This window comes from Canis lupus, chromosome 17, assembly GCF_048164855.1.
Source record: "Canis lupus baileyi chromosome 17, mCanLup2.hap1, whole genome shotgun sequence".
NCBI lineage: Eukaryota > Metazoa > Chordata > Mammalia > Carnivora > Canidae > Canis > Canis lupus.
In genome coordinates this window covers 17,548,083-17,574,413 of record NC_132854.1, presented here as the reverse complement: position 1 = coordinate 17,574,413, position 26,331 = coordinate 17,548,083, and the positions used below count along the sequence as shown (strand labels likewise).

General features: G+C 34.8%; 1 protein-coding gene across 1 annotated transcript in view; it reads left to right on the top strand.

Annotated features, from left to right (window-relative positions):
• GPC5 (glypican 5) overlaps positions 1-17,745 on the top strand; it is a 1,343,507-nt gene extending 1,325,762 nt beyond the window's left edge. The window contains exon 8 of the mRNA XM_072782622.1: positions 13,996-17,745. Within this exon, the coding sequence (XP_072638723.1) occupies positions 13,996-14,153 (158 nt within the window). The 3' untranslated portion in view covers positions 14,154-17,745. The remainder of the gene's footprint in view (positions 1-13,995) is intronic.
• Positions 17,746-26,331: the final 8,586 nt, after the last annotated feature.

The following is a 26,331-nucleotide window of genomic DNA, read 5'->3' as shown; positions in this document are numbered from 1 at the left end:
ACAGACATGGAACTGAACTATACCAGTGAGAAAAGGCAGAAGAGATGCAGGCTTACCCAAAGTCAGAATGGACTTCCCCTGGAAATGTTGCCTTCAAGATGACAGATTGATCAGAAAAAATATCTTATTCCTTCCTGCCACCACACTTTCTGCCTTCATTCTCTCCCATACATCAGTATGATATAGGAGGTATAATCTCTGTGGGGTATCTAGAATAGGGAATACCACACATGGATGAAGGCGAGCATTTTTCTAAAAAAAAAAAAAGGGAGGGGGGATTGGCTAATACACATCTATATCTTGTCTATCTATCTAAGGAATGTTAAGACCTACATCCTATACCCAACCTTCTTCTTCTTGACTCCCAAAATCCTCCCAGAAATCAGGGATTTACTTTTAGGAAGGACATTGAAAGAGTCTTCTTACAGATCTTCCTACCTTAAGAAACAAACACAGGAGAGTCTTCTCCCCTTGTACACATAGACTAAACATCCCTGCACCTTGAGGTTAGGGATTGTCATGAGATTAGCTTTGCCCAATAAACTAGTGAGCAGAAATGACCTGTGTCCCTTCCAGGTGGATGTTTTTAATTGCCAGTTTGTTTCTCCACCCCTGATTCCCCATGCTCTGGTGATCATGGAAGCATGTGTTAATATGGAGTTAAGGTATTAAGTTATAATGGAGAGAATTACCTGGATTGGTAGTGGACATTGCTACCAATAATTTAGAGGCATTTGTTTTTCTAGCCTGATCTCCCTATCCTTCTGTCATATGCAGATTTCCTAATAAGCATGGAAACAAGACCACACTTCTCTAATCATTACAGAGCCTCAAGCTCACAATTCTAATTCAGTTTTTCACTCTGTACTTTTAAATATTAGCACATAACCATGAATTAGGGATTACCACTTATCTAAAATAAATATGTAACATGAAAAAGTCATATTCACAAGCAGAAAAAATAACTTCTGCTAAATAACATTCTTCAGAGGGAAGAAAATTTTGAAAAAAATAATACTGTAATTGACATCTTAACAAGACCTGAGAAGACAAAAAAATAAGACTATATTTTGAAGAAAAACATCTACTTTAATAAACCTAAAATCTAAGTGCAAGAAAGAAAGTCTAAACAAAGACTGAAGAATTAAGTTTAGGACATTTCCCAGAAAGCAGAGTAAAATGATGGAAACTAGAAAAGGAATTCAAGAGGACACCTTCTAGAAATCCAACATTCAAATAATGGGACTTCCAAACACAACAAAGAAAATGGAGGACAATCAACAATGAGAGAATTCAAGAACATTTCCCCAGAAGGACATGAGTTTCTAGATAGGAAGAGCCACTAGGTTCCCAGCACAACAGATGTAATTGTCCCACACTAAGGGACATCACGATGAGATTTCAGAACACAGTGAAAGAATTATCACTACATTTCTCTGTATACTATACATCTTTTTGTTTTATATCCTTAAATAAGCCTTGCTGTAGGTTTTTAATTTTATTGTGTTATAGTCAGAGAACTCCTGTTTTGTTAAAATTACTTATGGATATTTGCTTTGTAGCCTGAAATGTAATCTCTTTTGTAAATGTCTTATGTATGCTTTAAAAGAGTGTTTATCCATTGGTCATTAAGTTCATTATGCTACTGTAACTCTATCTTGCTGGCTATATTCATTTATTACATCAAGCTTGTAAAAGTCTGTATCTGGAGCTGGTGCAATAAGTATAATGGGTAGCATTTATCTGAGGTTAGTATCTGAGGTTAGAACCAATTAAAACATAAGCACACATAAAAAAATAAAAATACCAGCTATTTTATAGTTAAGAACTAAACTAGAGAATGTGCTTATATGTGATATCTGATCTCTCATCCAGGAACTACCATTAGGTCAGAAATGTAGCTAGAAAACTATAGTTCTTCCATGCAAAAACAGTTGGCCTCAGCTCATGTCATGAAGAAGAACAGGGAAGAATGTACCCTCACTGTGGGCAAGTAAATCCAATCCAAAGAGAAAACTCTAAAAGGTCAATATTCTGGTTTTTCCTTCCCAAATTGCTATCCAGAGTGTTGTGTTCTCTTTCTATGTGAAGGAACTGGTGAGGTAGGGCAAAGAGATGTAAGGAGTGTTACTAGAAACCAAGGCAAGAAGGTCAGGGAGTTTTTTTTTTTTTTGGCCCCCCAAAGACTCTGGTTATCAATATATATATATATCTTCACTGATTTTCATCTGCTTGAGCCATTTATTACTGAGACATTGGGGTTAAAATCCTCTACTGACTGTGGAGGTGTCCATTTGTTACTTTATCCAATTATTTTCCTTCATTGATATTTATTTTAAGAATATTAAAGGAAATTTAGGCTCAGAATTATGTGTTGAATTATTTGTCTTGTCATTATGTAATGAATTTTCTTATCCTTTTAAATGCTTAAAATCTATTTTCTTTTTCATTCCTATGATGACAGCTCTCTTTTGGTTATTATTTGCTTGTAGTATATTTTGGCAAGCATTTATTCTCACCCCTGTTGTATCATTTTGTTTTAGTGTGCTGCCAGATAGATTTTTAAAAAATCCAAATTGTCTGTTCCCTAATTTGATTTAGTTCATTTCACTTAGATATTACTAAATTATTTGCATACGGTTCTAACATCTGATTTTGTGTTTTCTATTTGTCAGGCATTTTTGTGTGTTTGTTCTTTCCTCACTTCCACTAGATTCTATTAATCCCCCTTTTCTCAGTAGATTTGAAACATATATATCCCATATTAATTGTTTGCTATGTCTTGAGTTTTTTACATTTAAATACATCATTTTCCTGACAGCAACTAAGGTTAATTAATATTTCTCACTTCTTCCCAAATATACAAACACTTTAGAATGTTTTAACATTTACAAGTATTTCAATCATATCCTGTTTTTATGCCCCTAAACTAGTCATTCTATTATTTTTTCAACTAACACACTTAAATATATAATCTAGCTGTTTGCCAATTGATTTGATCATGTCATCCCATTCCTTCATTTGGCTCAGTTTCTTGAATTTTTACACATACTCTTTAATAACACATTTAGAATTGTTTGGGGAGTGTTAAAAACTTACTCTTTGTTTGAAAAGCTTTATTTCTTCCACACAATTAAACTCTGTATAGAATTCTGCATCTTTTCATCTTTAGAATCAACTTTTCTTATTCTATTATCTGTTTTGCTCTTGAAAATTAATCTAATTTTTTTTTCTTTCTGTTAAGGGCAATCTGTCTTTTTCCTGGATACTTTAAAACTTTTCTGTTTGGAGACTTCCAGGGAAGAGAGCAAAGTGTTAGAACCTTAAGTTCACCTTGTCCCACGAATATGTGTCCCACATTAGTGTAAATGACTGAGGAAATGACCCAAAAACTGACAGAAAAAAACTCCACAACTAAATGTCAGTAAGAGGCCACATTGAAGAGGATCGAAAGGATGGAGAGGCAGGGAGTTAAATACCATGGGTCTGGCCACAGGTGTGAGGGAGCCACCAACATGGAGAGAGGTGAGAAACAGGCTATCACACCAAGGAGCCTGAATGGTGAAGACAATAGTATTCGGCTTTAAAAATCAAGGAACTGAATTTTGTGAGTTCTTACAAGCAGAAAGCTCTTTTTTCTTTTATGAATGAATGAATGAAGTTTGTTTATTTATTTAACAGAGAGCACAAGCAGGGGGACCGGCAGGGAGAGGGAAAAGGAATCTTCTCTCTGAGCAAGGAGCCAGATGTGGGGCTTGAGCCCAGGACCTTGGGTTCATGACCTGAGCTAAAGGCTGATGCTTAACCGACTAGGTGACTGAGGCTCCCCAACCAGTGAGATCTTAATGCCTGTAACTCTAAAAATCAGCAGGCTCAGCTCTGGAAGAGTCCAGAGGGCAATAGAAAGCTGAGTCCATATCCTTAAAGAGACAGCATGACAAATAGAGAAGCACAGAAACAGCAGTTTGAAAAACACCTGGGACATACAGGAAAGGGAATTATTTACTAATCTCAGAGTTCCCAAAAGGACTTCTCCAGGAACAAAGGAGCTGGCAACCACCGTTTCCCTCTCCCACCCCCATCATAAACACATGGACATCTATAGGAACCAGCACACCAGCATTCACTACTAACTTGCTTACATCCTGCCCTGTCCCTTCTAGCAGGACTTGCCTCTGTCCCAGTGCTGCAGGTCCCCTCTCCAAGAAGACCTGTGCAAACATTGCCAACACTGAGTCTCCCAACTGCACACTTTGCAGGACCTCAGTCTAGGTGGCAGGTGATGGTCACTTCTCACTGAGGATATGTACACTCCACCCATGCACACTTTCCAGAGTGACCCCAGTCAGCTCCAGTCTCAGTGGCAATTGGGCATCCCCTGTAGAAGAGACCAGTACCACCTTGTTAAAAGTGCATGCCCTGCCTACTACTTTCCAGAGCAAGAGACATAACTGAATTTCCTAACACAGAGAAATAGACACAGTTAGACAAAATGAGGGGACCAAGCACTTGCCACCTAGACTGAGATCCTGCAAAGTGTAGAGTTGGAACAAGACAAAAAGAAAGGAATCCAAATATATCACTAAAGAAAACCAGTTTATATAAAGAGAAGACAGCAAGGGAAGAAAGGAACAGAAGATCCTGAGTGGCTCAGTCAGTTAAGCATCTGACTCTTGATTTCAGTTCTGGTCATAATTTCAGGGTTCTGGGGCTGAGGCCCACACAGGGCTCTTCACTTGGCATGGAGTCTGCTTAAGATTCTCTCTCTTCTTCTCCCTCAACTACTCCACTTTGGGTGATGGAATGGATTTAAAAAAACAAGACCCATTTATGTGCCACCTACAAAACACATGCCTATTGAAAGTGAGAGATGGAGAAACATTTATCATGCAAATGGATGTGAAAAGAAATCTGAAGTAGAAAAACTTTTATCGGGCAAAATCAATGTTAAAACAAAGACTGTTACAAGCGACAAAGAAGGACACTATATCATCATTAAGGGGACAATCCAACAAGATATAACAATTGTAAATATTTTCCCAAACATGGGAGCACCCAAATACATAAAATAGTCAATAACAAATCTAAGATAACTAATACAACATAATAATAGTAATACAATAATAGCGGGGTCTTTAACATACCACTTACATCAATGCACAGATAATCTAAACAGAAAATCAAGAAGCAACTAGTGGCTTTGACTGACACACTGAACCAGATAGATATAATAGATATTTTCAGAACATTTCATCCTAAAACAGAATACACATCTTTTCAAGTGTGTACAGATCATTCTCCAGAATACATTTCAGATTAGTCACAAAATAAGTCTCAACAAATTCAAAAAGATCAAAGATATGCCACTTATCTTTTCTGGACACAACAAAATGAAACTAGAAATCAACAACAACAACAACAAATCTGGAAAGACCACAGATACATAGAGGTTAAATAACATGCTATTAAATATTGAATGGCTCAACCTAGAAATCAAAATGGAAATCAAAAAAATTCCTGGAGATAAATGAAAACACAGTGATCCAGAATCTTTGGGATGCAACAAAGCAATATATACCTGCCTCAAGAAGCAAGAAAAATCTCAAAGAAACAACCTAACTTTATAGATAAGGGAGCTAGAAAAAGAACAACAAACAAAACCCAAATCTATCAGAAGGAAGAAAATAATAAAGATTAGAGCAGAAATAAATGATATAGAAACTAAAAAGAAAGGAAAGAAAAAAGAACATATCAATGAAAACAGGAGCTGGTTCTTTGAAAAGATCAACAAAATTAATAAACCCCTACCCACATTCATCGAGAGAGAGAGAGAGAGAGAGAACTCAAAACCAAAAATGAAAGAGGAGCAATAACAACTAACATCACAGAAATACAAAAGAGAATATTATGAAAAATTATATGCCAACAAAATGAACAACCTTGAAGAAATGGATAAATTCTTCAAATTGTATAATCTTCCAAAACGGAATCAGGACAAAATAGAAAATCTGAACACCGATTGCCAGCAATGAAGTTGAATTAGTAATTCAAAACATTCCCAAAAACAAAAGTCCAGGACCAGAAGGCTTCACAGGTGAATCCTATCAAACATCCAAAAGAGTTAATATATATTAGTCTCTACTAGAAGTGGAAGGAAAGCTTCCCAATTCAGTCTATGAAATCAGTATTATCCTGATACCATAGCCAGAAAAAGACACCATAAAAAGAGAGAACTATAGACTAATATTTTGAACATATATTTAAAAATACTCAATAAAATATTAGCAAACTGAATCAAACAATACATTAAATAAATCATTCACATAGTTGAGTGGGATTTATTCCTGGGATATAGGGGTTATTCGATATTCACAAATCATTGGGATACATCACATCAATAAGGATAAAACCCATATGATCTTTCAACTGAAGCAGAAAAAGCATTTAACAAATTACAATATCCATTCATATCAAAAATCCTCAACAAAGATCATTTAGAGGGAACAGACTCAGCATAATCAAGGCCTTATATGAAAAACCCACATCTAACATCATATTCCATGCAGAAAAGCTGAGAGTGTTTTTCCTAAGTCAGGAACAAAACAGGAATGTCTACTCTCACCACTATTATTGAACATAGTACTGAAGTCCCAGCCACAGCAATAAAAAGAGAAAAGAGAATGGGGTGCCTGGGTGGCTCAGTCTGTAAAGCATTTGCTTTCACTTGGGTCATGATCCCAGGGTCCTGGAATTGAGCCCCATGTTGGACTCCCTGCCCAGTGGGGAGCCTACTTATCCCTTTCCCTCTGTCCTCTTCCTTACTAGTGCTCTCTCTCTCTCACTCTGTCACAATTACACAAATAAAATCTATAAAATATTAAAATAGAAAAGAAAGAAAAGCCACCCAAATTGGTAAAAAAGAAACAAAACTTTCATTATTTGCATATCACATGATATTATATGTAGAAAACCCTAAAGACTTTACCAAAAAACTATGACAATTATAAATGTATTCAGCAAGGTTGCAGAATACAAACTCGATGTACAGAAATTTGTTGCATTTCTATACACTAATAATGAAGCAGCAGAAAGAGAAATTAAGAAAACAATCCCATTTACAACTGCACCAAAAATAATACCTAGGAATAAACTTAACCAAAGAGGTGAGAGGTCTGTATTCTAAAAATTATAAAATGTTGATGATAAAAGTTGAAGATGACTAAAAAAAGTAAAAAGATATTCAATGTCATGGATTGGAAGAGAAAATATTGTTAAAATGTCCATACTACCCAAAGCAATCTACACATGTAATGCAATCCCAATCAAAATGCCAACAGCATTTGTTACAGAACTAGAACAAACAATCCTAAAATTTGTAGGGAGCCACAAAAGACCCCAACTAGCTAAAGGAATCTTGAGAAGGAAAAATAAAATTGGAGGTATCATAATTCAAGATTTTAAGTTATATTACAAAGCTACAGTAATCTAAACAGTATGGTACTGGATAGAATGAAACAGTATAGAAAACCCAGAAATGAACCCATAATTACATGGTCAATTAATCTTTGACAAAGGAGACAAGAATATGCAATGGGGGAAAAGATGGTCTCTTTAACAAACGGTACTGGGAAAGCTGGACAGCTACATGCAGAATAAAACCAGACCACTTCCATATACCATATACTAAATAAACTCAAAATGGACTAAAGACCTAATGTGAGACATGAAACCATCAAATTCCTGGAAGAGAACACAGGCAATAATTTCTCCAACATCAGCCATAGCAACATTTCTCTAGATAACATCTCCCGAGGCAAGGGAAATAAAAGCAAAAATTAACTATTAGGATCATGTCAAAACAAAAAACATTCTACACAGAAAAGAAAACAACCAGCAAAGCAAAAAGAATAGGTTTACTGAGTGGGAGAAGATATTTGCAAATGACCTATCTGATAAAGGGTCAGTATCCAAAATATATAAAGAACTTATATAACTCAACAATAAAAACAACAACAAAAAATAAACTTGTCAAAAATTAATGGACTACAATTAAAAATGGACAGAGGGTGGCTCAGTGGTTGAGCATCTACCTTTGGCTCAGGTCATAATCCCAGGATCCTGGGACTGAGTCCTGCATCAGGCTCTTTGCTTCTCCTTCTGCCAATGTCTCTGCCTCTCTGTGTCTCTCGTGAATAAATAAAATCTTTAAAGAAAAAAATGGGCAGAGGACATGAACAGATATTTTTCCAAAAGTAGCAGACACAAAAAAGATCCTCAACATGACTCATCATCAGAGAAATGCAAATCAAGACCACCTTACACCAGTCAAATGGTTAGTATCAAAAAGACAAGAAATAACAAGTGTTAGCAAGGATGTGGAGGAAGAGGAATCTTCGTGCACTGTTGGTGTGAATGCAAAACTGGTACAGCCACTGTGGAAGGTAGTATGAAGGTTCCTCAAAAAATTAAAGATAGAACTACCCTATGATCTAGGAGTGGTTCTACCAGGTATTTACCCAAAGAATATGAACTAATATGAAGAGATATATGCACCATTGTATTTATTTCAGCATTATTTAAATAGGCAAACTGTGGAAGTAGCCCAAGTATCCATCTATAGATGAATGGATAAAGAAAATGTGGTATATTTAAATACCATGGAATATTCTTCAGCCATTAAAAAGAACAAAATCTTGCCACTTACAATAATATGGACGGAAGCAAAATAAGTCAGTCAGAGAAAGACAATACCATATTATTTCACTCATCTGTGGAATTTAAGAAACAAAACATATGAACAAAGGGAAAAAAGAGAAACAAGCCAAAAAAGCTCTTAGCTACAGAGAACAAACATGGTTACTAAAGGAGAGGTGGGGGGAGGGATGGATGAAATAGGGCAAGGGGATTAAAAGAACACTTATCTTGATAAGCACTGAGTAATATATGGAATTGTTGAATCACTGTATTACAGTTCTAAATAATGTAACACTGGTTATGTTAACTACCGTGGAATGAAAATGTAAAATGAATGAATGAAACTGAATTTGAGGAACTAAATAAACCTCTTGCAAGAGACATACAAAGGACCAACAGGTGCATGACAAAACTATGTGCTAAACATCTTAAATCATTAGAGAAGATGTTAGCTGAAACTATAGTGGTAACCATTTGTAATATTTAAGTATTTCAAATCCATGTGTTGTATACTTTAAACTTACACAATGTTGTGTGTCAATTATATCTCATTAAAGATGGGGAGGGAAAGAAAACCTGAATTAGATAAACATTTTTTATAATTTTGTAATTTTCTGTATTTGTTTAAATTATCAATTTATTAATTGACATAATTATTACCAAATGCCTACTAGGCAAATATAAAAATTAATGAGGGATACCCTACCCTCAGAGAAAGGCAGCTATAGACTCAAATTTCAAATACCCCTAAAGATCATGAAAGTGTATAAAGTTATATCAAAATTTTTTGTACCAGGGATCCCTGGGTGGCGCAGCGGTTTAGCGCCTGCCTTTGGCCCAGGGCACGATCCTGGAGACCTGGGATCGAATCCCACGTCAGGCTCCCGGTGCATGGAGCCTGCTTCTCCCTCTGCCTATGTCTCTGCCTCTCTCTCTCTCTGTGTGACTATCATAAATAAATAAATAAATAAAAAATTTTTTGTACCAATAAATATCTACTCTTTGAATCATTTGTAATAATGTATGCGCTTAGTTTTCTTAACCCAATTTACTACTAGTAATATTTATTTTTTTATTCTAATTGTACAGATTAATATTTTGTGAATAAGTATATGCATATTTTCTTAATTATTCCTATAGGCTTACCTCATAAAAGTGAAATTATTAGGTTAAGGTAACATATTTTAAACATTCTTATGTATTTTGGCAAATGCCCTAAAAAGAGGTTTGTATCCTTGGCAAAACTGTTATCTCCTCTCTCCCTTGCCTTTGTCACTGGACATTAGGTAATTGACATCTTATGTGTAAAATGATATTTATTTGCTTTCTAGCAAAGAAGGCTTTTCAGCTTTTCCTTAGAGATAAATTAACCTTTTATCTTGTAAATATCCATTTACTTCCTTTCACCATTTTTCTAACGGGATTTTTGTTGTTTTCTTATGGATTTTAAGAACTTTCTATGTTAAAGATGTTGCTTCAATATGCACTGTGATATTTTCTCCACTTTGCTATTTGTTCTCATACTTTTTCATGTTGCACATTCTTTTAAGATGTTAAAGCTATGACTCTTATAGTCTGCCTAAAAATCTGTATGCTTTCCCCACCCACACATAAATTTTAAAAACCAACCTGTATGATTTGTCTGCATCCTCATTATTTATAGTGAAGTCTTTGGGGGTCTTATAGTTACTTACTTTAGAGAATGCTGTGGGATAAATAACTAGCTTATTTTCCAAATACTTAATAAATTAGTCAGCACTGTATTTTGACTAACTCCTTTCTCACTGAAAATGCTGTCATTTCAAAGTTCCATAAAACAGAAGTCATGTCTCAAGCCATCCAGCCAGAACCAATGTTTGACTGCAAGTTTAATGCTTTATTTGTATAGTGGCAGACAGCATGGTGCTCAGATCAAAGAGAATCCCATTTGACTGGGACACATCTGAGATTTAGCTACAATCATTACCTTGAGTAGACTACTATTTCAGCTCCTAATCTGTAGATGAGAAAACAATTCTACCTAACTCATTTTACTGTGTGAGAATCACAGTCCTTCTTCAATTTATTCATTCAAGGTATTTATTAAAAGCACACTATGCAATAGACATTTTTATGCCATTTCTAGAGGTAAATTATTTTGACTTTGTTGAATTCAAATAATGACCTACAGTCCCACTCCCAACATTTAAATCTGCACTACATTTTCACCATTGGTAGAAAAGACACCTGTTGGCTTTTTTAAGCCTCATCAAAATATGAAGAGGCAGCCTGTAAATGCATAATGTATATTCAGTCTCCAGCACGGTGCCTGACAGAGGAGTAGCAGAAGGTAAACTTTGCAAGTGAGTGCCCAAATTATTAATTCTTGCCCATGTAATTTTCCTTATTAAAAATAAAGAATTATTATTTTTTGTTTGTTTGTTTTTTAAATTTTTATTTATTTATGATAGTCACACAAAGAGAGAGAGAAAGAGAGGCAGAGACATAGGCGGAGGGAGAAGCAGGCTCCATGCACCGGGAGCCCGACGTGGGATTCGATCCCGAGTCTCCAGGATCTCCCCTGGGCCAAAGGCAGGCGCCAAACCGCTGCGCCACCCAGGGATCCCCAAGAATAAATTATTCTTGAACATAGTCTTCACTGTTCAGTGAAGACAATTTTCTAAATATGTGGATAGATGAAGTGCAAAGAGGGAAAAACACCCACATTCCCCTGCCACAAGAAAAAAGCCAGTATATGCATGACATAAAAGAAGCTAAAATGGGCACCTGGGTGACTTAGTTAGGCTCTGACATGTGATTTCGACTTGGATCAGGGTCTCAGGCTCCTTGCATCAGGAGGACTCTGTGATCAGCCAGAGTCTGCTTGAGATTCTCTCTTTGCCTCTCCCTCTGCCCATCCTTCTTCTCTGTCTCTAAAATAAATTATTTTCACATCTGAAGTATAGATGTTATTAGTAAGTGTAATAGTTCTAAGGATGATGGACCCTGAGACCCTGAATTATGAGACTTAACGTAACAACAGTGAAAGATCCCTTCAAGAGCCTTGGGGTGGAGGCTGGAGGTGGATCTAATCTGTTAAGAAATCTTAGAGGATGGTAGCTTCCACTTTAAAAAAAAAATAAAAAGAGTGTAGAGATTACTTAAAAATAAAATCTTTCAGGGCACCAAGAGGCTCAGTGGTTGCATGTCTGCCTTTGGCTCAGGTTGTGATTCCAGGATTCTGGGATTGAGTCCCGCATCAGGCTCCCCAGAGGGAGCCTGCTTCTCCCTCTGCCTATGTCTCTGCCTGCCTCTCTCTCTCTCTCTCTCTCTGTGTGTATCTCATGAATAAATAAGTAAAATCTTAAAAAAAAAAGATTACTCAAAGATTACTCTGTTTTTGTTTAACGTATTAATGTAATAAGTTCCCAAACTAATTTTTTTCTTTTACGGGTCTTTGGTTAAGCTTTGGTGTAACTTACAAGCTTCGTTAATTAAACTCCTTTAAGAAAACTATCTTTGCATCAAGTAATTGTGGGGCTAGCCAGCACACTCAGATGTGAAAATGACATCTGATTGAAGGTGGGATATTCCACCTGGCATCACCTGACTTACAGACATAAAATTTAACATCTTTCTACTTTCATATTTTCACTCATTAGGATACCCCTGAACCCTGACCAGTGGCTGGCTGAATGAATGAAACTCAAAAAGCATAAGAAAAAGTTACTCATGAATCCAACCCAAGCACCTCTTCAAAGTGCTTTAAAAAAGAAAAGTAAATCCCTTCAAGCTCAAATTTATACAGTTATCTTGGAAAAAAAAATTTTTAATTGCCTAAAGTCCTCATAGCTCCTTGTTAAGCTCTGGCCATAATAAGAAGTATAAAACCATGACTAAAATATTCACACTCTGGTCCCTATAAAAAAAAAAAAAAAGAAGAAGAATCACTAGTTTATTCATCTTGCCTAATGACACAGAAGGGCAAAACAGGTATCCAAACAATGAATAATAATGTAAGAGCTCAGACTGTAAAATCAATATGTCAGATCAGTAGAGCTGTGCTTCGTTTTAATGTTCTCATTTCTGAATGCAGTACAGCTTACTTTCTGAGTTATATATATGTATTGACCTAATTACATAAATATTGACTTTTCCTTATATGAGGTTTTTTTTCAATCTCACTGTAATTACGATGTCAATATTTATGGCTGTAGCAACTTGAATTTAAACTTTATTAATTGTGAGTGATAGTGGCATGCCATGAGATATTTCAGATGGCCACATGGTCTCAAAACACTGAAGATCCTACACAGTAGATGATAAGTCAGTAAATCCCCACATATATCATACTAAGGTAAACTTTTTTCAGAAAATGATTATTTCATCCCTAATAATTTGGAAGCTGGTCTCCTCAGTTTGTCAGTTTTCAGAGCACTAAGAAGTAATAACTAGGATGTACCTGGATCTTGGTCTATGATATTGCCCATTTTGTTTAATCAAACACTTCATTCCTAACATTAATTCCCATTCTATTAACAAATTCTTTGATCTGTTGACAGATATCCACACCTCTGTCCCCACAGGTGTGTATAAGTATAAAGGATATCATTTAATATTATTCTTTGATATTTTTCCAATAAGGAGCCTATGCATAGTTCAGTCTAAAACAAAATAGGATCTGTATAAATTCTACTTTTAAAAAAATGTCCTATTTCTTATAGGATTTTATTTTCACTAGAAAAGTTTCATATAGTTATTGCAATTGTTACATCTCTGAGGCAAGCAATAGCGCCAGACCTCAGGACTTTTTAATTAACTTTTTAACCAATCAGTGACACTAGAAAAATATTCCAAGTGCTTTAAAAAGCTGGAGAGATTTTTCACTTTGCTCTTACAATAATATTGAGAACTCCTACTTAAGTGCCTGCATCTTCTCATTTAAGAGGAGCAGAAGTGGGTTGCCTGAGTGGCTCAGCGGTGGAGCATCTACCTTTGGCTCAGGGTGTGATCCGAGTTCTAGGATTGAGTCCCACATCGGGCTCCCTGCATGGAGCCTGCTTCTCGCTCTGCCTATGTCTCTGCCTCTCTTTCTCTGTGTCCCTCATGAATAAATAAATAAAATCTTAAAAAAAAGAAAAAGAAGAGCAGAAGTAACTGCTTCTGCTAACTGCTTCACATTACCCATTTAGAGTTAGGTGAACACATAGGGAATCCTAGGATAAAACAATAGTGCCTACATTTGGGGGTGAAGAGGTGTTCTAGCCACATCATGGTGAGGTGGTCATGCATGATCCTGTGTTTTCTTATTTGCTTCTGCAGGGTTGCCAGAGGAGATGAACCTCAGTGATGTAAAGCAGATCCATCAGACGGGTGGAGGTAGTACTTTAGATACAACTGCAGCAGGATGTTCAGCAGCGACAGAAACTACAGCATTTATACTGATGGGTGTAGTAATGTTACTTCCTTGGCTTTGGTAACTGAACTCTTCCACCTGATATACTGACCTTATTGGAGTTGTGATTTCTCCCATATTCATCTGATTAGAATAAGATATCTTTTGAATGCAACAATTATATTTATGAAAAGGTATGTCACACTAACTTCTTATAAGCCAAGTGGGAATGTTCACAAAGCATCTAAAAATGATAGACTGTTTGAAAACACGTCTTCTAGGATTCTAACTTAAATCTTCTTAAAGTCTAACACATTAAACCTGCAAATGTGAAAAGCACAGAAGCAACTTTGAATAAGAAGGATTTAGTATATCTATAATTTTACTATCTTTGATTCTAAACCCTTTTCTTTATAAAAGAAAAATGTCTTAAGTTAAAAGTGTATTTGCAGAACAATGAAAACAGCACATAGTGTTTCTTAAAATACTGAAATTAGAATTCCATTAAATGAATCAAAATAAATGATGGCAAATAGTATGCATGAATTGTCAAGAGATTCTTCCATTTTTGCAAGCTATATGAAGAAATTACTTGAAGTCTGTAAGTTATAGAGTAGATTGTTGAGGAGCATTTCATGTAATTTCATTGAGGAAGCTTGATAAATTTTATCCACTGTAACTTAGCCACTGACAAACCTTAAGCAGAGTATTTTGGTAACATCTTAGCTTTGTTCCATTACATTCAAGATGCATCTTTCGTATTGTGGCTCTTTTCTCTGTCTTTGCCTAATGGATTTAGCCATGTTGCAAACACACACTTGCTCTGGGAATATCTCTAAGAAAGCCATTAATTATTTAGTAGAAAACTTGCAACGTGATATATTCATTCATCCATCCTCAAAATATTATTTGCTATTTTTTAAATCTTGATATTAAACAATTGACTACCTATACATTTCTAAGGTTCCTATGAATATCTAAGACATGTACTAATACAGAAAATATAGCATATAATGTTTTAGCTCTTTTCCTATTGCACATAAGCAGAGCTGCTAATCCACAGTCCCTGATTTCCCAGTTGTGATAAGATGCCTCAGCAGACCTCAATTAGGATCGGTCTATCGTTGTACTTAAGAAGGAAGAGATAAGTCAGCTTTTATTAAGAAGTATCACATCCAGTTAGTAGCCAGAAATTATTATTAATACAAAGAGACAGAATTGAAAAGAGAGATGCTGAATTTGAAATTTAAAAAAAAAAATCAAAAGGATTTGAAATGATCTCTCAGGAAAAGTCAAAGAGGACTCAATCGACAGCAAATATTTGTAAGGTGCAATCAATCTCTCCAAATCAGGAAACTGTACATGATCAAACCATGTTGTCTCGTGGGTTTTAAATTAACCGAATAATCTTACAATGGTCAATTTAAACTATGCTATGTTTAAACTGCCAAATCAGATTTTATTGCCTGTTTAAATAGACCTCAAAACTGTAAGTGTTATTCTACCTGCCAGGTCTGGCTGTCATTTTCTTAGGCTTCCATTCCAGATCTTAATATTTATTCCATGATCTACTTGGTTTACACTCATTTGCACCACCACGCTCCACAAATTATAAACTTAAACATATATTTATCTAATCTTTATTTTAAGCTCAGCTTGTTATTTAAATAACAGTGAATATGAAGTCACCCATTTGTGACACTCCTGCCCAAGTCATGGTTGGTTTGTTCTGGCAAAACTTCTTTCCCAACCTTACAGGAATTTGGAAAACAAACTGAAGGTCATAGTTCAGCAGACTAAGATGTTTCCAGATTAAATAACATTATAGGAGATAATGTTAGATGTGGCATAAAAGCAGAATGGTAACAAAGTCAATAGTATAAACGAATATTTTGAATCAACTCAATTTTACATCCTTAAGCTGGTGTTGTCTACCTCCAGGTAGGCACTTTGGACCATACATATCACAACAGTGCTACTCTAGCTTAAAACACATGTAGGCTTTTAGGATTCCTTTAAGAGCCTGAGGCATATTTTTCTAAAATTCTCAATGAGGATATTCATTCCTTAATACTCTACTCCATAGCATTGGACATTTGCACAGCTCTTTAATTTAAAATCTTTTTCAAACGGAATAAATGGAATATCCCATTTGACATTCCTCACCCCTCAAGGATGAGCTCAATTTTTAGCCAAATAAAAACAGTAACACTGAGGATTTTTTTAAAATATGGCTCAGAATTTGTTTCTGCAGTCTTCCATAAGTCTATAAAGCTTTGAGCAATGGTAAGATTGTTGAATATGTGTCTACTTTCTAAGATGACTTAAAGGATAACATTCAAGTAAGTATATATATTTTAAAATATCACTTACATCTTTATAGTCATATCTTATGCTTTGATCCTTTAAAACAAAGACTTTTTCTTAAATCTGTTATTTTTAATAAATTTAAGTGATCTTGGAACAGTCTAGTGTTTTGCATGTATTAGAGAAGAATCTGTTAATGAGCTAACATTTATGTGGCCCTTCCTCTCCATAGCACTGTGATCAGTGTTTTTTATGCACAATCTCCTTTGGTCCTCCCAATAACATTATCACCTCCACTGAACCAATGAGGAAAGTGAAGCTTACAAATATTGTAGTAATTTGTCTGGTATTATACAACCTATTACAGTAGAATCAGATGGGTGCATATAAAGGTCTCTAAATAAACTATAAACATTTCTGGTTCAAAGATAGGATAGCTCTGGAATAGTAGTTAAGAATCATGAGGATAGCATAAAAATTATTGAGAGGTAATGTAAACCTCCAAACTAGGATTTAAAAAACAAATTCAATTGACTATATAATTATAAAACTGCATATTAATGCAAAAGCACTTTGAAAAGGAAATGTTAACATGGACTTTTTTCCAGTAATGCTCTCCTACATGTAGAAAACCCATTCAAACACATCAACCCCCAAGATAAATCAGCTACCAAACATGGGAAAGAAAATACACAAGCTTTACAAGTAATATGGAATCCTGAAATTCCATTTCTGTGCAGCTGAAGAGTATAAAATATTTCTTTAGCTGTAAGGCACAGAAGGGCATAAAAAATAGCAAGGAAGGCAGGAAGAAAGGTAGGAAAGATGGAAGAAAGACACAGAGAAAGGCAAGCAGGCAGTAGCAGAGTATTAAAGTCCTAGATTTGCCTTTTTATCCTCTATTTGTTCAGGAATGTCTTATCAATGAAATAATGTCTGAAGTGTTCTCTTGTCATTAAAGGATAGAAGTTAATAAGCTATTTCCTCCCAAATACTCAGATTTCTCTGAAGTGCTCAATGATGATGCTTTGAAAGGGACTCAATTAGCTTAGTGCTAATTGTTTTCAATCACCTAAAATATTGTTTCTATCATCAGAACCCTTCAGGTACAATAAAAGTTGTTTCTTCTTGAGTGAAGGAGTTCATCCTAGACTTCTGTTATTCTATGAGATATTCACAGGGCAATCTGTGATATCCAGTATTTCTCTATGTTGCAAACTTTAGTAGCCTATATAATTACATGGGTTCTATGAAAATTCAGAAATCATTCTTAATGTTGTCAGGTATGACTTTGGGCATATCAACTTTTTCTTTAAATAAAGATTGTTGTATATTATTTCTGATTAAAATATAGATAAAACATTTCTCAAGTTGACAGTCTGGTTTCTTTGCTTTTGCTATAATTCCATGGTGACTGCAGTGGTGGTATATCATTATTTTATAAATGCAGATTTAATCTAATGCAGTTCTTAAACTACTCTCTGCTTTCATGTGCAGAAAAATACTAAAGAATGTCTTCACAGTATAGTTTATCTTCATAGTAGAAATAATAATATTTAGAACAGGGTGGGATGGGATGAACATTTCTGGATAAATTTGCAAAGATATGACTCAACAGTTTCTCATCTTCCTGTACTTACCAATTGTCAAAATGGAATCATCTTCACTATGAAGGATATGAAAAAAACTCACATCCCCCAAATTTTCACTTTGCCCATAGCAAAGGCAGGGGAAAGAGAAGAAGGTAAAAGAATTTGAAACCCCACAGAATTAAAGACAGAATAGTAAATATTTAAGGATCAAGAAGTCATTGGCGACAAAAGGAATAGGATTGACCCACAGGAATAATTTGGATAACCTGGTAAGTAAATTAGTAAATTACTACTTTTATGAGTTTCCATACCCACTTTTGAGAAGCACTGAACTAGAAGAAAGGAAGCATCTTAGAAAGAAAGCAGCACGGGAAAGGTATCTGATTTTCCTAAGATTACCCAGTGAAGGCCACCAGCATTAGAAAGAAAAAGTGTACAATTGCAAGACAAAGGCTGTGAGCAGTACAGTGTGTGCATCTGTCTCGTCCTAGCTCTTTATGAAATCTAGGCACTGACCAGGTAAAGAATTCTCGACAGTAGCAATTTCTTCAGAATGAGGTAGAAAGACCCACATGGAATCAAGAAAGAGTCCAACTCCATAATTGTGGTCAACATTGTCAAAGACTTCCAGAATGCAATTTACAAAGTAACTGTCCTTTTCCAACTCACCCTGCATGCCAATGGTTCAACCTGCTACCCACGTACACACTTTCACACCCCACACACATTTTCCTGCTGTACTTTCTATTTCAGTTTTGGTTTCTTATCTATAAAATTGAGTTAAGTGTATCTAACCCACAGAATTAGAGGACTAGATAATGTAACACATGTTAGGAATCCTCCTGTCCCACTATACACCTTAATAATTCATGTGTGTTCTTTTCCTATTAAGCCTTTTGTTCAAATGCACATGTTCCCAGGATGTGACAATGACAAAATATTTAGTTACAAATTCTGCCTGTGGATAAGCTTTTGAATTGTAAACAGAGCATCAAGTAGAAGTTTGAAATTGAGTAAGTAGACTTTAGGAAAGGGAAAGAGAAAAATTACAGGAAAAACCCCTCCTGCTTGGTTTCATATTTCAAGTTTTGCTTAGCTTTATCCTGGCAACAAGGCAATAACCTTGCTGAAAATATATTTAAAAAAATACATTGGGAGAGTGGTCTTGCTTTCATTAATTTTACTTTTTTTATATTTCCATAAACATTTTTTATGGGAGTTCAATTTGCCAACATATAGCATAACACCCAGTGCTCATCCCGCCAAGTGCCCCCCTCAGTGCCCATCACCCAGTCACCCCAACCCCCCGCCATCTCCCCTTCCATTACCTCTTGTTCATTTCCCAGAGTTAGGGGTCTCTCATGTTTTGTCACCCTCACTGATATTTTCACTCCTTTCCCTTTATTCCTTTTCACTAATTTTTATATTCCCCAAATGAATGAGACCACATAATGTTTGTCCTTTTCCAATTGACTTATTTCACTCAGCATAATACCCTCCAGGTCCATCCATGTCGGCTTTCATTAATTTTAAAGGGATGTTATCCCTGACCCAATGTTTACTTGTGAATTGATCTCTGTAACAAACTGAAAATCTCAACTTTTCCATCCTGCTTGAAAGTCTTCTTGACCATCATGTTCCAACCACCATGTTGGCAACTATCCCATGAGGCAGAGCACAGCCCAAGTGAAGCTGAGAACCAATTATCAATAAACAAGCAGTGTGTTGCTCAATATTGCACCAAGAGTCACCACCAACTTGGTGTTTCTGAGTGGCAAAATCACTTCCTTTGGTATACATTGCTAATAAGTGACAAAGCGAGTATTTTAAATTGAACCAAGCGTCAAAATCTTTCTACTATATCATTCGGTATCCCACAAGCTCAAAAAAACCTTTGATTGGTCAGATGATTAGGTTGGCCAACTTGCAAATTTTGCAAGGTATTTTTAATGTTTTTCCTTGTTACATTTACTTTTTATTCCCATCTAGTCACCCAGATATTTTTTTCTTTTGTCTTTCTTTCATCTCAAATTTATCTCTAATAAGGTGAGCATCCTGAAGAGATTCCATATGCTAGATGTCCTAGTGTGGCCATCTGATAGAGAGATTGGCTCAATCACTGACTTATAATCATCCAAAAATGCTGGGGAGATCAGAACAAACACAGCTTCAAAGGTTTTGTACTAATTTTGTGTATGACCTCCAGCAACTTCCATACCCTCTCTGAACTACAATTCCTTATCTGTATAATAATGTGCTTGAGCTAAATAATCACAAAATTCCCTTTGGGATTTCTAGTTTTAAAGCAAGAAACATTGACGCAGTGATAGAGAACATTTATTTACTTGATGTCTTATAACCTATTATTGCTTAATATATAAAAAGTGATTTCAAAAAGTAAAAGATAGAATGTAATTTTAGTTACAACTTTATGCATGTGTTTATAACTCAAATTTCCTTATCACAGAGAGAGATGTGGCTTTTCTATATAAGATTGAGTGGGATAATCTTTTCATAAGTAAAGGGAAGAATAGCTATACCAAAGGTTCTTCAGCTTTCATATATTTTTTATAATAAATTTATTTTTTATTGGTGTTCAATTTGCCAACATACAGAATAACACCCAGTGCTTTCATTTAATGGATAGGACAATACGCCTGAGCAAAGAAATCTACTAAATCATTACATACTTAGCAACTAACTGCTTTTTGTTTTAGCTAATCTTACAGGAGTTGTGATCTGGCGCCTTCACTTGAATTCAGCTGTGGCATCTCACAATATTTAAAAACAAATAAATACATAGAGTGACACTGTTGAACGAACAAAAGATAAAAGGGTGTGGAAGTAAGAGATGAAGTTATAAAAGTTAGTTTGACAGTGTTTTCCCTTCTCACAGATTTTCCCAGGAGACCCTTTTAAATAGAACTAAACAAATGCTGTTGCCTCTGATGATTTATTGCAGTACAAGCTGACAGAGCATAGAAGCATGTTATCTGGTCCCCTGTAGTGCAGGGGCTAATTCAGAAAATGAAGAAAGACCAGAAGCTCAGCAGTGGGAGCAAATGCTCTATATCACGCAGCAAGTAAGCAGATGGAAGCTTGGAATCACAGCTTATTTAAAAATATAGCTCTTAAACATCGTGTGTTGGTAATTTTAGTATTTTTTTCTTCATTTATAAAAGAATTAATGAGAATCTAAAAATTTCATCACAGATGGTTAACTGCAATAAATTTATAATAAATATTTTTACTTTACTACTATTTTAGCTACACATCTATTATGGTATGGGTGTAATGGAAGTGTATATACATTCATGTATTTACAATTTATGCCTACCTATAAAATATACATACACATTCATGTATTTGCTGTATACATACAGCAAATTGGTTCATTGGTTTATGTTTTATAAACATATATAAAACTCCTCATGTTAATTTGCTCTGGCTTTTTAATCAAAGACTGAGAAGGTCAGTGAAACATAACTTTTTTTTCAAATTGCTACTTGTTATTTTTCTATAGGAACTTTCATTTTTAATTTGAAACAGATCAGCATTAAACAAGGCTCTCTCGCTATACACAAGAGAATATATATATGGCCACTGCAGCAATAAGATGCATGTAAAAGTTACATATTACAGAAACTTTCACTTACACAGTCTTATATATACATTCTATTTTCCTTAAAAGACTTCCTCAGGGGAACAATGCAACAAACACAAATCGTTAGCTTAGTATTCTTATTACAAAATATATAAAAGTGACTTTTAACTACCCACTTGCTTTTAGCTCATTACCTAACTGGAGGTAAGCTGACCAAGCAAGGAATGGCAAATGAAAGTAACTAAAATTTATCATTTTCCCCAAGTCACAAATTGTGCTTTCTTCTCCTTTAGTGACACTCACTCATCTTTTATCATTTCATTGTCTTGATTATCCAGATTCCGAGTGCCTGTGTGGGCTCTATGTGGGGAAACAAGCACTCAGGCTTGGAAAGAAGATGAGTCCTGGTTTTGAATACTAGCTCTGCCACCAACTCACTGAAATATCTGTAAAATAAAGATTATGATACCTCCACCCCTGATTTATTGAGATTCCTGCAGATTTATTGAGAACTTTTCACTAGTGATTGTACCTATTGTGAGTGGAACATTATATTAATATTAGTTAACATCAAAACTTTCTCTTAGGTGAAATCCTTCACAATAAGATGTGAATAATATGTAGAAAAATCATTTGATTTTAAAACTATATGGAAGTCTAAAGATCATGTATTTTTCAGTAAAGAAAGCTAAAATCCAGAAGAGATGTGAATTACTCGAGGTAACACAACTGATTTGAAACAGAAGGCCCGCGAGGGCTCTTTGTTTAAATTAAGTTCTATGTATATTTTATTGAATAAAAATTTTTGCTTCAAATCAACTAAAAGATGTGTGTTTGTAAATCCTGATATTCAATAGAAATTGCCTCATAATCACAGGGACTAAACAGAACCCGGCAAATACATCAACATGGAGAATATGCTTCAACTCTTGATTCTGGGGGTCCCAAAGAGAAGATATAGCATTTAGAGAAACTATAAAATCTTAACATTACCTTGACATTCATTAAAATAGTAAGATAATAGAGTTTCATAATATAATAGAGTTTATATATAAGAGAACATATTGAGAGTATTCAGCACATCTTAAGTTATTCTAAAATATAGATCATTTTCAAATTTGCCAATAATTTACTTTGAAATATAGGAAATAAAATGTTTTGTGTCACATTTAAAGGTATTAATAGAAACTTTTTTTTTTTACTATTGTTACTGTTTTCTACTATAATATTCGGATTTGCAATCTTCAGATTTTACCATCTCTGTGCCAGATTATATTTAGGTTGTATCCTGAAACATGAAGATCAATAAAACATTTCCATGTTTATTTTAATTGATGGTTCTTCATTATTTAAATACTAGTTTATTGTTTAAATACTAGTTTAAAATCCTCTAGATTTTAAAATGAGAAAATACGAATATTTGAAATTCTTAACTTCCCATTACAGAACAGGTCCTTCATTCTACTGTAAGTCATAAGGCCAAGTCAGCTAGAGTTGAAATATGTGGCCCTTATTTCTTAGAGTTTTATTCTTTTCTTATAATCCAGGGAGATGTTGTCTTTATTGAGCCAAAAAAGAAAAGTTCTCTGATGCTCTTATTAGCTACCTTTTGTTAAAGCAGAGTAAATTGTCTCCTATAATACAATAAACTTTAGCAACTAAAGGATGGATTCCATTGTAGTAATAGAAAAAATAATGTAATGGTAAGTATATTCATAGATATTAGCTCATATAGTAATTGAGAAGTTTGCATCTCTGTTCAAGATTTATCTAAAATACAAGATTTTCTATAAAACCTTAATCAACCTTTGTTCTGATTAAAAGTTTCCATTGAAAATAGGAAATATAACCAAAAATTCTGTCAACCTCTGTTAATGTTTTGTTGCATTCTAAAAAATCTTGTAAAAATGCAACTATATAAAATATACACACATATATCTAGGTACAGATATCCATGAAGACGACACAGATATATGCATGCACAAAAAGATACAGAGGAATGTAGTGATTATATCTTTACACATATATTCAAATATATAACACTTTATAATATTATGATATGATATTTCTTTAAGCCATCTTTATTGCTTAACAATATATCATAAATTATAATTGATAAAATTATAATTGATTCAAAATACTTTTTGTAAATTTCATATCACATATTTAATCAATTCCCTATTGATTATTGAATTATTGCCAAAGTCATAAACAATATTCCAATGAAAATCTTTATAAATTTATACACCTCTACCTTAGAATAGTTCTCCTTTCTTAGGTGGAATAAGGAAAGGATATTCTTCTACTTGGAATGACCACAATCATAAAGAACAAACCAACCAACCAAACAATAAAGACACTGGTTACATTTTTCATAATCATTGATCCTGTTATACTTCAGTCTAATTAGAAGTAATTCTCTCCTTAAATCAACTTAATATAAAATTAGATTATAATAATTTGTGTATTTATCTTATTTTCTTTGGTATATTAAAGGTTACTAAAGGCTTCCTGAATACTTCACAGTAGCATAGTCGTTTGAAATTAATAGATGTCTAAACATGTGTATTTGATCAAATCTAATTACAAGGAGACACAAAAAGTGTTACTTACTATATTTGTTCTAATCGATTAATCTTAGAAATTTTCTATCTCAAAATATCCTAAAAATAGTCATAATAGGAATAATTTCTGCCTATGAAAAGTAAACTTGGAGAATAGATGATATATAGTAACATGTGAAAATATTTGTAAATAGAAAAAGAATACAGCTTAGAACTGCTACTGTTATAGCTAGTTGTATGATTTGCTGAGAGCCCATACATTTTTCAGTATTCCACATCTTACCTTTTAAAGTAGTGAAATATAACCTGAGACCTGAAATTTTGAATATGTCTGTATCAGAAAAGTTTATTAGATTGTATCTGCCCAGCTCAGAGTCCCTTCTGACGAAAATCAAAATATGATCCCCTTCTCTTAACAGCTGAGTTAATAGGGTGATTTAGGATAGTACTATTCAATGAAACATAATGTAAACCACAAAAGTGATTGAAAATTTCCTAAAAGCTACACTTGAAAAAGATACAGCTGATATTAATTTAACAATACATTTTATTTAATCCTATGTGGAATATTATTTTTTCAAGTTCTAATCAGTATAAAATCATCAGTGAGATATTTTCTATTCTTTATACTTTTTTTTTTTTAATCTAGGGTGTGATTCCTGCATAGCTCAATTTGGACACACCTTACTACAGTTGCCCAACTAGTGGCTACTATCTGCACAACACAGATATAGAATTGGAGAAACCAAGGCACCTTGTTAAAAATAATAATTATTAAGGAAAAAACTAAAGTAGCCTCTCATAGTCAAAATCTGAAGCAGGAGAGTAAATATTAACCTGGAGAAACGCCTTTTCTTCATATATTAGCAAAACCTGTCCTTCCCAGTACTGATAGGAATTGAAAATTAGAAAAAAGAGATGTCTTGGACGAGGACAGGAATTCTCTTCTTGATCAAATTCTACTCAGTCTTTTCTGAACACTCTTTTCAAACAGGCCCTGACTTTGGGACTTTCATATTGGTGTCTGTATTGCCCAATTTTAGCAAGAATCCTGCTAAGTCTATTCAGCCAGAATTGTCCATCTGCAATATCTAGTCACCTTCAATATCTAATAGGGTTCCTCATCCTTTACTGTTCCCCCATGTGGTTCTGATCACCCAGGCCTGCTTTCAACAAGGATTTTGTTAGATCACATTAGCCAGAATCTATGTCCCCCCTCCCGCCCCCATATTCATGATGTTTCCTCTTAGTAAGTGTTCATCCATTGAAAACAACTAATCTACTTTTCTCCTTGGATATAAATTCCCACCTAGCCTTTTATTCTGAATCAAACATGATCTGTCTCCCCCACTGCAAAGCCCTATTGAAGTAGTCCCTATAATTTATTGCAATAGTCCCCCCTGAATAAAGTCTGCCTCACAGTTTTAACAAGTATCAGATAATATTTTTTATTTAAAGGGTGGTACATTCAAAACAGCAGTGTGAGGAACTCAAGGAAGCACTTCCACGAAGAGGCATCTGCTAAGTTAGTCAAAGTTAGCACTGATAATCACCCAAATTCTCTGGAAATTACTTGAAAGGTTTCCACAAATTCAGAAGCACTTACTCATCAAAATCTACGAAAATCCGGTACAAGCAACATGAGGCAGTGGCAACCATCTCCCACAGATAAGCCTTGAGGAAAAATTCTTATGACAACAGGAACAGCTAAAAGACTTTTTCACCTTGTCCCCACCCTGCCTACCCTCCAACACCCCCCAACCCCCACCCACTCCCTCTGCTCTCTGCCATGGATGAGCTATTCCAGATAGATTATACAGACAGCCATCATCAGTACATCAGTAGATTCTACTTCTCATAGCTTAGTGTTATCAGAGGCTTATATTGGCAGTGGCTCCAACCTAGTAGCAGTGCCTATTTTCCTCACACTCAACTTCCTCTAAGCAGAGAAGATGCATTGGACAGTGGGTGAAGAGTGCAGTCTTTCTTACTCAAGCAAGTCAAGTTGCAGCTCCCATCTCATTCAGTTCCCACCGTAGAACAATTCTAGGTAGGTTTGGGAGCAACTGAATATCAGCAGGTTCCATCATCCCTGGCTCTACAGAAGATCTGTACTGGGCATGATGGTAACCCAGTAGAATTACCAGTTGTAGCCAAGTATTAGTGTAGCCAAATACTATACAGTAAACAGACAAC